Source organism: Aythya fuligula, chromosome 18 (assembly GCF_009819795.1).
Source record: "Aythya fuligula isolate bAytFul2 chromosome 18, bAytFul2.pri, whole genome shotgun sequence".
NCBI classification, from domain to species: domain Eukaryota; kingdom Metazoa; phylum Chordata; class Aves; order Anseriformes; family Anatidae; genus Aythya; species Aythya fuligula.
This window is the reverse complement of record NC_045576.1, coordinates 8,937,721-8,952,486: the sequence shown is the minus strand read 5'-3', so window position 1 is coordinate 8,952,486 and position 14,766 is coordinate 8,937,721. Positions and strand designations below refer to the sequence as shown.

The window sequence follows — 14,766 nt, the reverse complement described above, 5'->3', positions numbered from 1 at the left end:
TCTCACAGAACAATTGCTCTTTCTATGGAAAGTTTCTCTAGTTTCTGTATTTGCAAAGCTTGTAACTGATTGCTGTGGGTCAGCCACTCTGAACCTTTACTCCAGGAGTCTATAGAAATAAAACACAATCAAACTTTTTATGCCAGATCTAAACATGTTAGAAACACTTCTGTGCAGCTAGGCTTAGTTGCATTTAAAATACATCAGCTGTCAGGGACAATCTGGGATGTATCTGCAGTTATTTTACAGTCCTTGCAATATAACACTTTGCTGATTTGTCTCATTAGGCTTCGATACTGGGAAGCAAATGGACTCACAGACTTGTATCTGTAAATAATGCACTCTCAGCAGGCTGCTAACTGGAGAAAACATATTGGATGCAATAGTCCTAATTTGTTGCAACTTGTTGTCCGGGCAGGTGGTGGCACTAGGCTTGTGTTTTGGGGAGAAAGCCTACTTGAAAAGCAGCTGGAACGTGCTGGATGGGGTGCTGGTTCTCATCTCGGTCATCGACATCCTGGTCTCGATGGTGTCCGACAGCGGCACAAAGATCCTGGGGATGCTGAGGGTTCTGAGACTGCTGAGGACGTTGCGGCCCTTAAGGTAAGCAGAGGATGGGGAAGACCGAAAAGCGCGTAGGGTGTGCGTGCCCAAGGGGTTGCTGAGCCACTGCTGCAAAGCAGCAGCACTCGTGCAAGGGAAGGGGCAGGCGAGACAAGGGCACGGCGTGTTGTGCCCAGCCTCCTGCTGCTCCCCAGACAATGAGCGGCCTGCGGGTCCCGCTGAGCCGCAAGGGGCTCCGGGCACTCGGGCACTCGCTGGGTTTTGGGACCAGCCCCAAGTGCAGTAGTAAACTGATCAATGCCTCTCTTGCTCATTAAAACACACATCCCCTGCTATTTGTGTTCTCATTTGCTCTGTGTAAAGTGCAGCTTAACAGCTTCTTCTCCCCCTTTCCTTCAGGCAGTCAATGGCTTTCGTAACAAAGAAGGAAATTAGTAGCAGGTGGCAGATCGTTTTTAAGGAAGCAGAGACTAAACTGTTGCTTAACGTAGAATGCAAAGAAGCCTTTTCCCCTCCGTTCCCCATTAATTTTAAGGAGATATTTGTTTTATATATTGCCCTGACAAGCTGCAAGCAGTTGGCCTTCTGACTCGCTCCCCCAGCGCTGGCAGCAGGCACTATCCCATGCCTTGAGGCAGGCGCCCCTTGGGCAAGAACCTGCCCCAGGAGCAGCACCGTTTGGTCCCATACCCCAAGGCAAGAAGGTTTCTCCCCATGCTAAATGCAGTCCCTCTTTAATGCCATTGTTGCTGCTCTTGTTATGCAGCAGCTAATAAACCTTCCTGCTCAAAGCATCTTTGTGTGCCTGTCATATCGTACTGCTGCTTCCTTCATAAAAGGTTCTCTTTGAGTCAGGATTTTCTCTTTCAGGACAACAACAACAACAAAAAAAGGACTCTGCTTCTGACAGAAGATGTTGTTTTACTACCCTTGTGTGAATAATAAGTCTAAATAACAATAGCCATGACCATACATTATGTATCCTTCAAATATTCTTAACAGCTTTGAAAGAGTTTCTGTTAAACTGGGCAATGTGTATGTTGTGCTTGGAGAGTTTTAGGACATGAGCTGCTTTAATCATTTTTATCTGGACAGATCTCCTGTTGGTGTGGTTCGTCTCTCTGACTAGGCTGTCTTCCTATGTGACTCCAGTTCAGAATTTCTTCTCTTCAGGTGTCCCCCAGCATCTCCATGTCATCTGTTGTTTCTGGGGGGAGTTTCTGCCAGATTTCTGGTTTGTTGGATCTGTTCTGCTCTTCTGTTTAGACTGATTTTTGACTGACATTAAGAAAACTTGCAAAATAATCAGGCTATCTCAGAGTAAAACAAGGATCATTTTCCTGTCTCTGAACTGCAGAATGCAAGTTCCTCTCTGGAGGTGGTGTGGTTAAATCAGATCTAGAGGGAGATGTTTGTGTTGTGCTGAGCCCTGCTAGGGTCGCTGTCTGACCCTAACGCCTGTGTGCTACTTTGTGGATCTGTAGGTCTGCCTTGCCAGGACTCGAGGCTTCATTTGCTGGTCTTTCCCTGCAGTCACCTATGTGCATGAGTAGTCTGCAGTTATGGGGAATAAACCGTGGAGTAGCTGCAGGGCGGAGGAAGACCTGCCATCTGGAGCATGTGCAGGATTAGGTCCTTCCATTGCTATTCCATTCCTGTTGGCATTCAATATGTTTTCTCAAGAGTGTCTGAATGTTTTCAGCCAACACACTGCTTTATACTACAAAGGAAATGCAAAAAGACAGCAACAAGCCCATTCCCTAAATATGTTCACAATCAGTTCTATTCCCCTGTAATTAGATTTGTAGGAAATGAAAAAGCAGCCATCAAACCAGGGACTTTTCACTAAGTCGTAAATCTCTGCCTGTGGAAACCCATCTGCCTCAGTGATGTGCATCCGGGCTGTCCCACTCTGCCGCGGGTCTCCATGTCCCTGCCATGATCCCAGGCTGGATCGGTGCAGGACGGCAGCAGGATTGTGCATGCCGTGGCCCTAGTCCCCATATCAAGGTCAAGTCACTGGTTTTCCTTTCCAAGCAGCATCTCGTGCCCACCACTGGGGGATGGAGCTGGCCGCCCGCTGCCCTCCCATCCTGCAGGCACCTGGGGATGGTGATGCAGGGAGGGCACTGTCAGCGAGCAGCCACAGCTCTCACGCGATCTTGAGGGCAGGGACAGCCCTCATTGCCTCTACATTGGCTTTTCTGGTTCATAACTGGAAGGGGTCCTTCTTGCAGAAAGACCTCCCTTGTTCTGTCGCTTGTTTTTTTTCCCGTGCAAACAACCCCGCTGCTTTATGCAGCACACGAAGCCACACATGCTTGTGCCATTTGCACAGGCATAAAAAAGCTCTGGCCTGCGTGCCAATCACTGGCTTTTGATTGCATGATTGATTATCAGCCTCCAAATTGAATCCATGAGCATTCAAGCCCAGCTTTATGACCAAAATTCCAAAAATATATTCACAAAGGAGTGACATTTAAAGATGTTTCCATGACCCTCTGATGTTTCAGCCAGTAGAGGGATTGCTTATACAATAACATTCCTTCCTAATGCGTTCAACCTGCTCTTGTTGGGATCAAGTGTTGTAGCTTAAGATACAAGAGAAATCAAGATTGAAAATGTATTCAGAATTAATTTGGTTGGACTTCAGTGCTGTTTTACTCTCTGCAGCGCCTGGGCTTTGCCTTTCAAAACAGATGGATAAATTATTCACTCTTCATACCATTGCGGTATGAAACAGTCATTTCATAGACTCACTTCTCCCTGTCATATTATCACCTTTGCTTTTTTTTTTTTTTTTAATCTGTGGAGGAAGGCCTTCATTAATGTTGATCTGCTACTTCATCTAAGTGCTCCTTCTTCATCTGAGTGCTCTAATCAGACCAGCAGGCTTAACGTTAGGAAATGTGATCCAGCTGGGGTGAGGCTGGCAGTGGTTTTGGAGTGTCTCACACAAGGGGTTTGACAGCATTGTGAACGCTGAGACCAGCAGAACCAGGAGGAGCTCGAGGGATTAGCATTTCTTCACAACGAACAAAAAAAAAAACGGTCTAACTTCAATTTCCCTATTTGTCATACGCTTAATGCAGATGGGAATTGCCCTGAATGCAACATCAGCGAGTCCCCGGCTCTGGCACGTCCAGAGGGCTCCAAATCAGCTGGATCCTTCAGCAACAAATTGCAGGAGTGGCGGATCAGACAGTACGAGTCTGCAAGCCTGATATCTGCAGGATCTCAGGCAATATTGATGAGGCACAGGGATGCTGTCTGTTGACATATTGGAGCTGACACTAATAATCTGGAAATGCTGAGGATTTCATTGGCACTTCTGAGAGAGTTATCAGACTCTCAAGAGAGACAGCAGGAGACTTTGCACGGACTTGCCTCGACATTGGATCAGGCCCTTAGTTTGAGGCAGCTCCAAGGTCTGAAGGTTTTCATTAGTAAGAACTATCATTTTTCAAAAATCTTTTCAAAGTCTTCTCTCTCCGTAGGGCTGGAAACAGCATTGGCATGGAGCTAGACTGGTGGCAGCTTTTACCCTCATGCATTCTCATTTGAGGAATTCCCTGGTTGATCAAATCTCCGAAAGCAGCCAAATGCTGCAGTTCTTCAGCCCTTTTTTCTCAATACACGCAACTTTGCTAAGTCAGATGAGAAACCTCCTATTTTCTATCTCTGTTGGATACCAAATAGTATACCACAGGGGAAATCACTTTATTATTTCTAGGATAGGTTTCGTTAATAACCATTGGAGAAAATTATCAGCTTCAGACTCTGGAGGCTAAATTTCTTCCTTGTTCCCCCAAATTTAAGGATGCTCCAGTAGCTAGACCACAGGCCTTCAATTTACAAGGCCTGACTTCCGTTCCATCTTGCATAACTGCGGGCAAAATACCTAAGCCAAGATCCCAATGTGCCTAATTTCTATTGAAATCATTGGACATGAAGTGCCCGCAGAGCTCTGGGAGCATAACCATGATCCTCCCGTGCCTCAGTTTCCCATCTGTAGTTTGGCAGTTGTAATATATCACCAAGGATAGTGCAAGGGTAATATGTGAAGGACCATCTGAGGATCCCAAAGTTTGGGATTCAAGCTCAGACTGCCTGGCCCTGTATGCTGACATGGACTGGGAGGAGTCCTTGCCCTCCAGACATTGCCTGCTGGGCTGGATGAGCCACCCCATTGCATCAGGCACAGCTCTCAGCCTCAGTGCAGGTATGACATGACAGCAGCAGCGTAATTGCCCCAGCCTGGAGCAGTTCTTGTAGGCAGCGTTGGGAGCCAACCGGTCTCTGCACTGCCACGGCTGCATGGGGTCCATGCCATCCCCTGGAGCACCTCAGCCTTGAGCTGCTTCTCTCTCTGAGCCTTTTATAAGCCCTTTTCCTGCAGCTTAATTCCTAAAATACCCCAGGTCTGAGCATCAGGAAAGCTGAGGTGTCCAAAATAAGGAGCCACACCAGCTACCTGGAAGAGACACCCAGAATGAGTAATAGAAGCATCTGCCTTTTGTGTTTCACTGGTAAGGGAGTGGATAAAAATATCACCATCTGTTTCTTTTTTAAGAGGATAATTGATGATTTACCCTTGACATTTTGAGTAAATATTTAACCAGAAAAAAGGGAAATAATTTTTAGGTCTTCAGGATACTGTTTAAAGCCAAGAGGCTTTGAAAGAACCAGTGCCTGTGTGCTGAGCGCCGCAGTTTGCTCGAGCTGTGGGCTCTGGGGCAGGAGAGGGCTCGTGCAGGCTTGGCTGTGGTCCCAACCCAGGTCAGGCAAGCACACGCTCAGGCCATGCATGTCGGGCATGTGGACGTGTCCATGGGGACCTCTGCTGGGAGCACCAGAGACCAGAAAGGGGGAGAGAGGAGGAGAAATTGGATTTTCTCCAGACAACAGAACTCCAAGCTGTGCTTCAGGCGGGGCAGCTGGGTTTGGGGCCAAACGGCAGAGGCGGTGAGAAGACTTGATGGCAAAAGAGAGAACCAGGCAGAAACAAGAAGGTGGGGAAGTTTGTGGCACTTTTGAGTGCCAAGCGTTCAGAGGAGCCACCAGCCTGTACCCAGGAGCACACAGGCGCTTCCCCCCATCAGGCTGACGCAGCAGACAGCTATTTCTGCTCTAGGAGAGCACAGCTTCTGTGGCATCAGTACAAGCTGATTTACAGAGCTAGTGAAATGCTTAACTCCAGTTGGCATCAAGAGGGGGGAGGTGTGCAACCTCTTCAGATGGCTTTGTCAGTCCCCCAGCTCTCCACCTTTCATGTCTGTGATCCTGAATACTGTGTTCATCCTGCCCAGCATGGGGAGATGGCTTCTCTAACGCTCACAAGCTTTGCCCTTTCATCATAATATTGTCTTTGAGAGTATAGTACAGTTTCTCCTCTTTTATAAGTATATTCTAACAAGCTTCTCTGGTGATGTGCTCATTATTCTCCCCCAACCTTTCCATATAAGCTAATCCTCTGTTAGGAAATTCTGTGCAGTACCAGTCAGAGAGGAACTACAGAAACGAGGTGAAATTCCTGCGGTCCCAATGGTGAAGTTCCACCTGGATGACAGCACTGGTTCTGTAGCTGGGGTTGTACAGCAGGTATAAAGCTGAGACTGGTGGAACCAAGGGGCAGCTCAGGTCTCTACGTAGCAGCACTGTGGGTGCACATACAGACACCTGCTTCGTTTCTCCAGGCTGAAATAGGGAAATCAAGAGCCTTGCCTAAAACCACACAGGAGTGCGCTCTGGGAGGACTCTGCAGTCCTGGACGTGCTACAGACATAAAGGGGTGTGCTTGTGGATGAACTGAAACAAGAGGCAGCATCCCAGGGAAGCTGTGATCAAGTCTGGAAACTAGAGAGCTCTTTGGGCCAATTAATAGGAACAGGAAAATGCCAAGCCTTAAAAACGTTGTAATGAGTGGCAACTAGAAGAAGTTGATCAGGAGGTGGATCAAGGATAGACAGCGGGTTAGATTAAAATCATCATTCTGAGTTTAAACAACGTGGGGCTAGCCTCTACATCTTCCTTTCCTCAACTGACCTTCCTGGTCTGTCTCTTCTCACGTGGCTGCTTTCCCTCTCTTCTTTCATGCAAGGCTGTATGCATAGGCAGAGATCCCTTTCCCTCAGACACTCAACAATCTCACAGGTTCTCTCATCATGTTTTTTTGAGTTATTTGCCATTCTTAAGAAATCTCTAATGCTGTCTTTTCCACAGGTCTTCTGTTCTGGGGGGGAGGCAGAACTGGGCAGATCAGGACTAACATAGGTTTTGTGCTTACTTGCCCTCGCAGAGTCATTAGTCGAGCCCAAGGACTGAAGCTGGTGGTGGAGACTCTCATGTCATCCCTAAAGCCCATTGGGAACATCGTGGTCATCTGCTGCGCCTTTTTCATTATCTTTGGGATCCTGGGAGTTCAGGTGAGTCCCTTGTACATGTATGCCTCGGCACCAAGACAGAAAGTGTAGCAGGCCACAAGTGGCCCCACAGCTTGGTATCAGTAGCAGCACGTGCCCTTCCTGAAGCCAAACCCATGGGGCTGATCCGTCTTCCTAGGGAATTCTTCCTTCCAGCGAGGAGGAGGCAGATTTCCCATTACTGGTCACCCATTAAAAACTCTCTGATTACAGCCTAACAGCAGTGACCAGCTACGTGCATCACTAGCTGTAGCTGAAGTAGCAGCAGTTACAGCCAGTTAGTGAGGTTGGCTTTGCCTCTTCCTGGCTTTGTCAAGGTCTTGCAGCCGGCTCTAGAAACGTGTGTTGGTTTTGAATGCCTCACTCTGCTGCAGCTAACAGCCCCGGGTGACTCAGACCCGAGGGCTTTTGCAGCTCTCAGTCCACACCTCAGCAGGACAGCGTGGCCTTTCCAGTGCTCTCAAAACACGATTATTCCTGACTTTCCAGTCTTGGCTGTGTGTCACTTGATGCGTTGAACTTTCTTGAAGCTTCCCTATTGCATGCAGTGGTACAAAAGCTGATGTGATGACCCCCTTGGAGGCACAGAATGGGCTTTCTTCATCCTTTCCCCACCACAAGGACTTTTGCTCTGCCTCCAGCAGGACATAAATCAAGCTATTTCGCCACTTTCTTCCCCTGGCCACACCACAGAAAGGTCAGGCTCGAGGCACCACATGTACTGCCAGAAAAACCCTGCTCGGGAAACTGTTAAATCCCATTCCTGTTCAGTCTGTGAGATAACGTGGGGACATCTCCCCTCCACCTTTCTTCTAGGTTTAAAGCAATAGGGAAATAGAAACTCTCAAGGATGCAATCTTAAGTTTGTAAACTCCAGAGAGACCTTGAATGGAGATTCATTCAGGCTCTGACAGTTTCTATAACTGAAAGCTTGCAGAAATAGAAATTTCTGAGTCTGTTTCCTGCTGGCACTGCTAGCAACATCCTCAGTCCCAGGAGTGCAGGAACCCAGGGGAAAAAGTGGCAGAGTTTCCAATGCAGTTGGTTTCTCATTAACTGAGAAGAAGAGATTGTTTCATATAAATATTCTGACATAACACTTATTTCTCTCTGAAGTTTATCTGATCTGTCATGACCAGCTTTGGAAAGCAGTTCTGTTTTGCTTTGTTTTTGGAAAGGTGTCTTATATAATATTTTATACTAATGTACAGTTTAAATAATAAATACAGCATTGAAAATAAACAGAGGAGAAAATCGTGCCATCCATAACCATCACAGCAGCTAGATTGGCTGAGTGTTACAGCACAACAACATCCATCCATTATACTAAACAGATACATAAACCTAAGCATATCGCATAAAACAATATAAAATTCAGACACAGGAAAATTTATGCCAAACAACAAAACTTGCAGTATGCTCTCTGAATTTCCTCCCTGCTTATTGCGATTGCTTCCCCTAGTGACTTGCAGTCTTCTGTTAAATTGTCGTGACTATCGATGTGCTTAAGTGGTAGACACAAGCAAGACTGAGCCTGTATTCAGTAAGCAAAATTCTCCGTTAATATTTATGTCTAATTAGGTGTAAGATGAAGGATGTAACTATTTCTATAAAAAGACGATCTCTCAAAATTACATTTGGTTTTCCCATGTAAATATAAGCAGAAGATCAAACTACAGTTAATTTATTTCTTATGCTACAAAAATCTAGACTTCCAAGCTTCTAATGGTGTTTCCTCTTAGCAAGACTCTTTTTGTTGTGCCGCTTGTCCACATGTGGCTAGGCATCATCGGACACGAGAAACAGATTGATAAACAAGCACACTGCAAAAACGCTAGGTCTTTCACTTTCAGAAATGCTGGAATCCGTAGCTCCAACTGAAGCACAGCCAGCGAGCAGCACTTTTACAAATTGGGCTTTCTGTTTCCAAACCCAGTTAGTAGCTGTGTTACTGCTCCCATCTGACGGGCATTACAGTCCAGCTCCAGGAGAAATTGTATTTATAGACAATATATTAAAACAGTTGTTTACCTTCCTGCTTAATTAAAACTTTTTGATCTGTGCAGGCTATATCTCCCTCGCCTGCCTTACAAACAGATAGTGTTTCTCCATGGAAAGATCAGGGAATGCTTCTCTTCTAACATCCAGAGTTTTATGATTGCATTGAGTGGTGATTAACTTTGCATGCCTCGAGAACATCCTTCTGCTGCTGCTGATTTCTGAAGGAAACCCATGGAGTAATGTGTGGGCTTGTCTTGTTCGCTATTATTTCTACTGATATTTGAAATGAACAACAGATCAAAAAGCGTCAGCATCTTTTCTCTGTATATCCAAGCAGTGTTCTAAGAAGCCTGGAGAGCAGGTTGCCACTTTCCCCAAAATCAGTGATAGTAATGTCAATAGCTTCTGTCAGCAAATAAAATCAGGTTTGTTGGATGCCTTGCAGGCTCCGAGCCCATCAATTCTGCTAACATCAATCACCCTGTCTGGAGCAGTCCTGCTCCCCTGCCACTTTCTGTTCTGGCTGTGGGAAGCACCAGCTCTAGAATTAAGTACACAGAGGTTTGTGTTCCTTGTGCGGGTGTAAATCAGGAGTTAACTCCCCAGGAGCTGCATCTCTCCTGGTTTACACCAAAGGAAGCAAGGTCAGGATCAGGTACCCAGCCCCAGCTGGGCTCGACTCTTTCGGCACTGCGTGAGGAATATTTTCAGTCCCCTGCAGGGCTGCAGAGCCCAGTGGTGGCTGGAGAACAGCATTCAAATCCAAGACAGAGCGCTGCCAGCCCTGCACACAGCAAGAGCCCAACATCAGCTGCAGCAAGTCGGCTTCCCTCCAGCATGTCCCCTTCCGACCTGTATAAAGCGGAGCAGAGCTCAGCACTGCGCCTCTTTAGTGCCACCTGCGTGGCTGGCAGGGCCCCCGTTACGCCTCATTTCCCGGTGACTCTTGCAGCCAGCATCACTGGCTGGGCTGAGCCGCCGGAGGCATCCCGTGTGTCGCGAGCAGCTGTGGAGTGGTCCCAGTGATTAGCTCGGGCTGTGCTGGAGCTGGTGACCCAGCAGCTACGGGCTTTTGGCTGGTCTCAGACCACTGAACCACACAACCTAACACACCAGGTGGGTGTCCTAAATGGTGTGAAGTCATGCATTTGCTCATTAGGTACGTATTATACAGGCTGTGCTCATACTCAATAACCCACATGAACAAGGCCATTTCCTTTAACTAATCTGGTCTGCATGGGCTGTGCAGAATTCCCCATGAGAAATGCCCATCCTCTGCAGAGGAATCCCGTGGTCCGAGCCATTACCTTTCCTCTCTTCTTTATGTGTTTTGCAGCTTTTCAAAGGCAAGTTTTTTGTCTGCCAGGGGGAGGACACCAGAAACATCACAAATAAATCGGATTGTGCAGAAGCAAGCTACAAATGGGTCCGGCACAAGTATAATTTCGATAATCTCGGCCAGGTATTAATAGAACGGTAATCTGCTTCTTTGCTCCTTTACCTCCTTGACTTAAAACCTGTGCATTATTATCCCATGGGATTTTCTTACAGGGCACTACCAGCCACAGTAAATATTCAGTTCACATACACAGCATTCTGTCTCTGTAAATCCCAAAGGTGGTGTTTCCAAGCAGGCATACACTTCTTTTCAGAACAGAACAAGCACATGTGGCTTCGTGGAGTACTTAATTGCTTCACTGCTACATAACAAACCAAATATATCTTGCAGAAGGGCTTGTCTAATAAAGCCGGACACTTTCAACCATTTCTGTGACACTGCCTTATTTTAGCTGTGTGGCAGGGACTAATTAGTAGGGAGCAGTAGAAACCTGGAGGGTGGAAGTGAAGGTGCTTTTGTGTTCGGCTTTGTGGTTTCTGAATTAGCGCTCATTGCTGAACCGGGTGCTGACATTGATTGGGTTTTGCTGCTAGGAGAAACCTTGGTCATCAAAGTGTCCCATTATCAGCCAGGTAATGACAATCCCCAGACAGGAAAGGGCAAAGAAGAGTAAAATGTTACAGGTAAAAAAAAGCTTTACTGCAACTGCGTGTAACTTTTTTTCTGTGTGTTTCTAGGCCCTGATGTCTCTCTTTGTTCTGGCCTCCAAGGACGGGTGGGTGGATATCATGTACGATGGCCTGGACGCTGTGGGAGTTGACCAGCAGGTACGTGGTTGCTAGAGGTCACAAGCTTCAGATCTTTTTTTTTTTTTTTTTCAGAATGCTGTGGCTTGGGGGTTTGGGGGCTGCCAGGAGGCAGCCACATCCTGGGGTGTGCCGAGGAGCCCTGAGAAAAGTCTGGATTCAGAGCCAGCCTTTTTGCTGCAGATTTTGCCACACAATCAGTGTAGCTAGGCCACTGCAGGACAACTACACTCGTTGAAGAATGAAGGCTGGCCTTTTAAAGCAATTCAGGCATTTGGGGAGAAAACTGTTTTGTGTAGGAATAAGTTTTCAGTGAGGGAGACGATAGCTGCAAAGAAGGTGACTGTCCTGCTGCTGGCAGAACAGACGTGGTTCTGTCCTCCATGTGCTTTGTGTTTGGGCAGTATTCTGTCAAAACATCTCAGAAGGCTCTAGTTTTCATGAGGAGCAGAGCACGCTGACCTAAGGGGCACCCACTTTCAAGGCTGTGGATGTAGCAGCTGTAATCATTTGCTCCCAGCTTTTGAGGTTCAGTTGATATTTGCCTTCCTCCCCTGTGCAGCCAGTCATGAACTACAACCCGTGGATGCTCCTCTACTTCATCTCCTTCTTGCTGATCGTGGCCTTCTTCGTCCTCAACATGTTCGTGGGGGTCGTGGTGGAGAATTTCCACAAGTGTCGGCAGCACCAGGAGGAAGAAGAAGCCAAGAGGCGGGAGGAGAAGAGGCTTCGCCGGCTGGAGAAAAAGAGAAGGAGTAAGGAGAAACAGATGGCTGGTCGGTAGTCTTTCCACATCTTTCTGAGTCCTGCTTGACCTTCCACACAATCCCCTCCTCCCTCCCCTCCCTGCCTCGCGTCTGGTGATCATTCTTCTCCTAAAAGCATGTCCAGCTATGAAATTTGCATGAAGGAAATAGTGCTGTTTTAGGCTGAGCTAGGAGCCATGGAAGCCTTTTTAATAGCTGCGTGATTTGCAATGACCTTTCCATTGGAGGTTATTTAAATTAAAAAAAATAATAATAATCAGACCTGGAGCTTCTTGGATAGCAGAGCTCAATGTTACACAAATAGTGACAACTGCAAAGATCAGCAGTGCTGGATGGCACCGTAAATCTTATGAATCATGAGCACTGTTGCTGATAACTGGATTCACTATTTGGTTTATTACAGCCTTGTAATGCCACAGTGATGCTACCTGTCCCATTTATCAAACAGGTTTACTTATTGGTAGAGTAGCACCACTGCTATTCAAGAGTGTAATAAAATAATGGAGCCATCTCATTCTAGTAATGCTTAAAAACCCCTTAGAGAAACATATCCATGCATTTGCTTGAGAAATACAGATTAGAAAAAAACAGCAATTGAGGAGAGTAACTAACTAGGCAAAATGGCATTGATGCAAACGGATCCAAACACCAAGTTCAGTGTGCAAGCTTGCAGCCCTGCCTGGAGGAGGCTTTAAATGTGAAAGGATGCTTGACCTCCACTCTGTCAAAAGTCTATCTATCTTTGTCTTTTGGTCTTTTTTTTTTTTCTTTTTCTTTTTCTTTAAATTTGATTGAAAAAGGAAGGAATATGTCAGCCAAAGGGTCAAGGTCAGAGGTACTTTTCTTCTCGCATGCTCTCTTGTGACTGAACTTTCTAACTTTCTCCTTTGCCCTCGTGTCCATGGCCTCACTCTTTCCCTCCCCAGTCCGTCCGCCTGCTGCTCACTCTGTGTCCCCTTTCACATCTCTTCTCTATCTTTGACAGAATTCAGTACTGTTTAAGAGACTGTCTGATCAAGTGCTTGTTCTGAATGCTGGTAATATTAAGTCTGTTTTATTTTATTTTTATTATTATTTTTTGAATAACCTAAGGGGTGTTTAATAGCTGTGACAGGCTTAATTGTGCAACCATGAAACACAAGCATGTCTCAGCCTTTCTCGGTTCAGCACTCACGCAGCACTTTCCCATGTCTTTAAGTCCCATTAGCTTCACAGGTTTTGTAACCGATAGGATTATTCACACCAGCCTCTGGACATCAAACTTTGCTTTATGCCGAGAGCCTGGCTTCCTCGACGCTCAGTGGAAAGACGAAGGCTTCCCTCAAGAGTGCTGGAGGACACTTTAGACTGTTCTCAGTTAAGTGGGATCCAGGTAGAAGGAATTGGTTTTCACACCAACGAAATGCCTAGAAAGCACTTTTGGTCAGTCCAAGTTCCCAAGCACGGTTTCAGGCTGATGGTTTAGAAAAATGCTTTTAAATGGTGAATAGAAAGATCCCTATTTAAAGTTGCAGTTTTGAAAGGCAGACGTAGAAGAAAAATAGATGTTTAGTTATTATTAATGACCTTATTTATAATGCTAGAGGAACTAGATGAAAAGATGTAAGTCTGGGCAATTTCCCAGCGGGAAGGAATCACAAACCATCCTTGGAGATGTAGTTATTCATTCAGTCCTATGAAATGTCTAATTAAAGAGGCAATAAACAGCTATTTTACTGAGGATCAAATATTGCTGAGTATTCAATCGCCATAAAAACCTTTGAAGAGCAAAGTCTAAAGCCCTCCAAATCGCTTCAGAACAGTTTTCCCAATTCACGTCCAGCAAAATGCTGTTTTTAATTGACCGTGTCCGGCTTTGCCCTCGAAGACAGCAGATGTCACAGCTTAGCTTCGTTCTGCATGGTGGGAACTTGCAGCAGATACCGACATAAGGCTTTGGTTGTGCCAGCAACTGCATGGGGGCTCCTTCTAGCAGGGCTTCCTGAGCGTCCCCGAGTCTACCTACAGATGTCTATTTTTCATGTAGCCAGATGTAGACATCTAACAGTTGTTTTTCTTCATAGACTTTTCAAATGCAGTTACCCAGTCTGAAAAGCAGAGGAGCGTGTGGGATCCTGGTTGGTGAGGTGTAGGCAAGTGCAGGAGTGGTTGCTGTAAGGTGCCCAGCAGGACGCGTGCCCCACCTCAGGTACAAAGTCTGTCCTCCAGGAGCGTCTCCTTCTCCACCACCATCAAGCCAGGGCGTTCTCAGGGATCTCTTGGGCTTCCACCTGTGTACGCGGGAAAAGCACAAGAGCCCTTCAATGTTCATGATGAGCCCGTGTGCCCGAGCCCACCCTCCATGGGACACGAGGAGAGGATCTGCAAGGAGATGCTCGCGGTAGAGGCAGTGGAGAGCGCGAGAGCCATAGGAACCTCTCAAGGGGAAGGGAAGTCTTGCCGCGTGTCCTGCCGGATGATTAATGCCGTTTCGTTCTTTTAGATCTAATGCTGGATGATGTATTAATGGAGAGCACAGCCAGTGCAGTGCAAGGTACTGGGAAGTCGTCACGTCTCGTCCCACTTGAATGGCAGTGCTGTGTAACTAACGGCTGGCCACGCTGCTGTGAGGCATCCCACTAAACTGTGTGTGTGGTGCAAAGCTCGTTTGCTTACTTCATGGCACACGCGTCTCATTCTGACCTGCAGGTCTGCAGACCTGGCTCAGGACTGACACTTGCAAATCCTTAATTTATCCCTTAATCACGTTATGTTTTTCAGTCATTTTTTTTTTTCTGTTTTTCGTTAAAGCACTGTCAGACTTTTCATAGCTCTTTTTTTTTTGTTTTTAAATTTTTAATTTTTGTTTTGTTTTGTTTCAGAGAATA

The 14,766-nt window shown here is 46.4% G+C and overlaps 1 protein-coding gene across 12 annotated transcripts in view; it reads left to right on the top strand.

Annotated features, from left to right (window-relative positions):
* CACNA1G (calcium voltage-gated channel subunit alpha1 G) overlaps nt 1–14,766 on the top strand; it is a 94,959-nt gene that overhangs the window by 51,688 nt on the left and 28,505 nt on the right. For 6 of the 12 annotated variants that reach the window (XR_004254022.1, XM_032199593.1, XM_032199585.1 and 3 more), the window contains 6 exons: nt 419–603; nt 6,863–6,989; nt 10,324–10,449; nt 11,064–11,153; nt 11,695–11,908; nt 14,382–14,432. Coding sequence is in view for 11 of the 12 variants with exons in the window: in XM_032199593.1 (XP_032055484.1) it covers nt 419–603; nt 6,863–6,989; nt 10,324–10,449; nt 11,064–11,153; nt 11,695–11,908; nt 14,382–14,432 (793 nt within the window). In the remaining variant the exon portion in view is untranslated. The remainder of the gene's footprint in view (nt 1–418; nt 604–6,862; nt 6,990–10,323; nt 10,450–11,063; nt 11,154–11,694; nt 11,909–14,381; nt 14,433–14,766) is intronic. The other 6 variants (XM_032199587.1, XM_032199591.1, XM_032199589.1 and 3 more) reach the window with 3 other exon arrangements.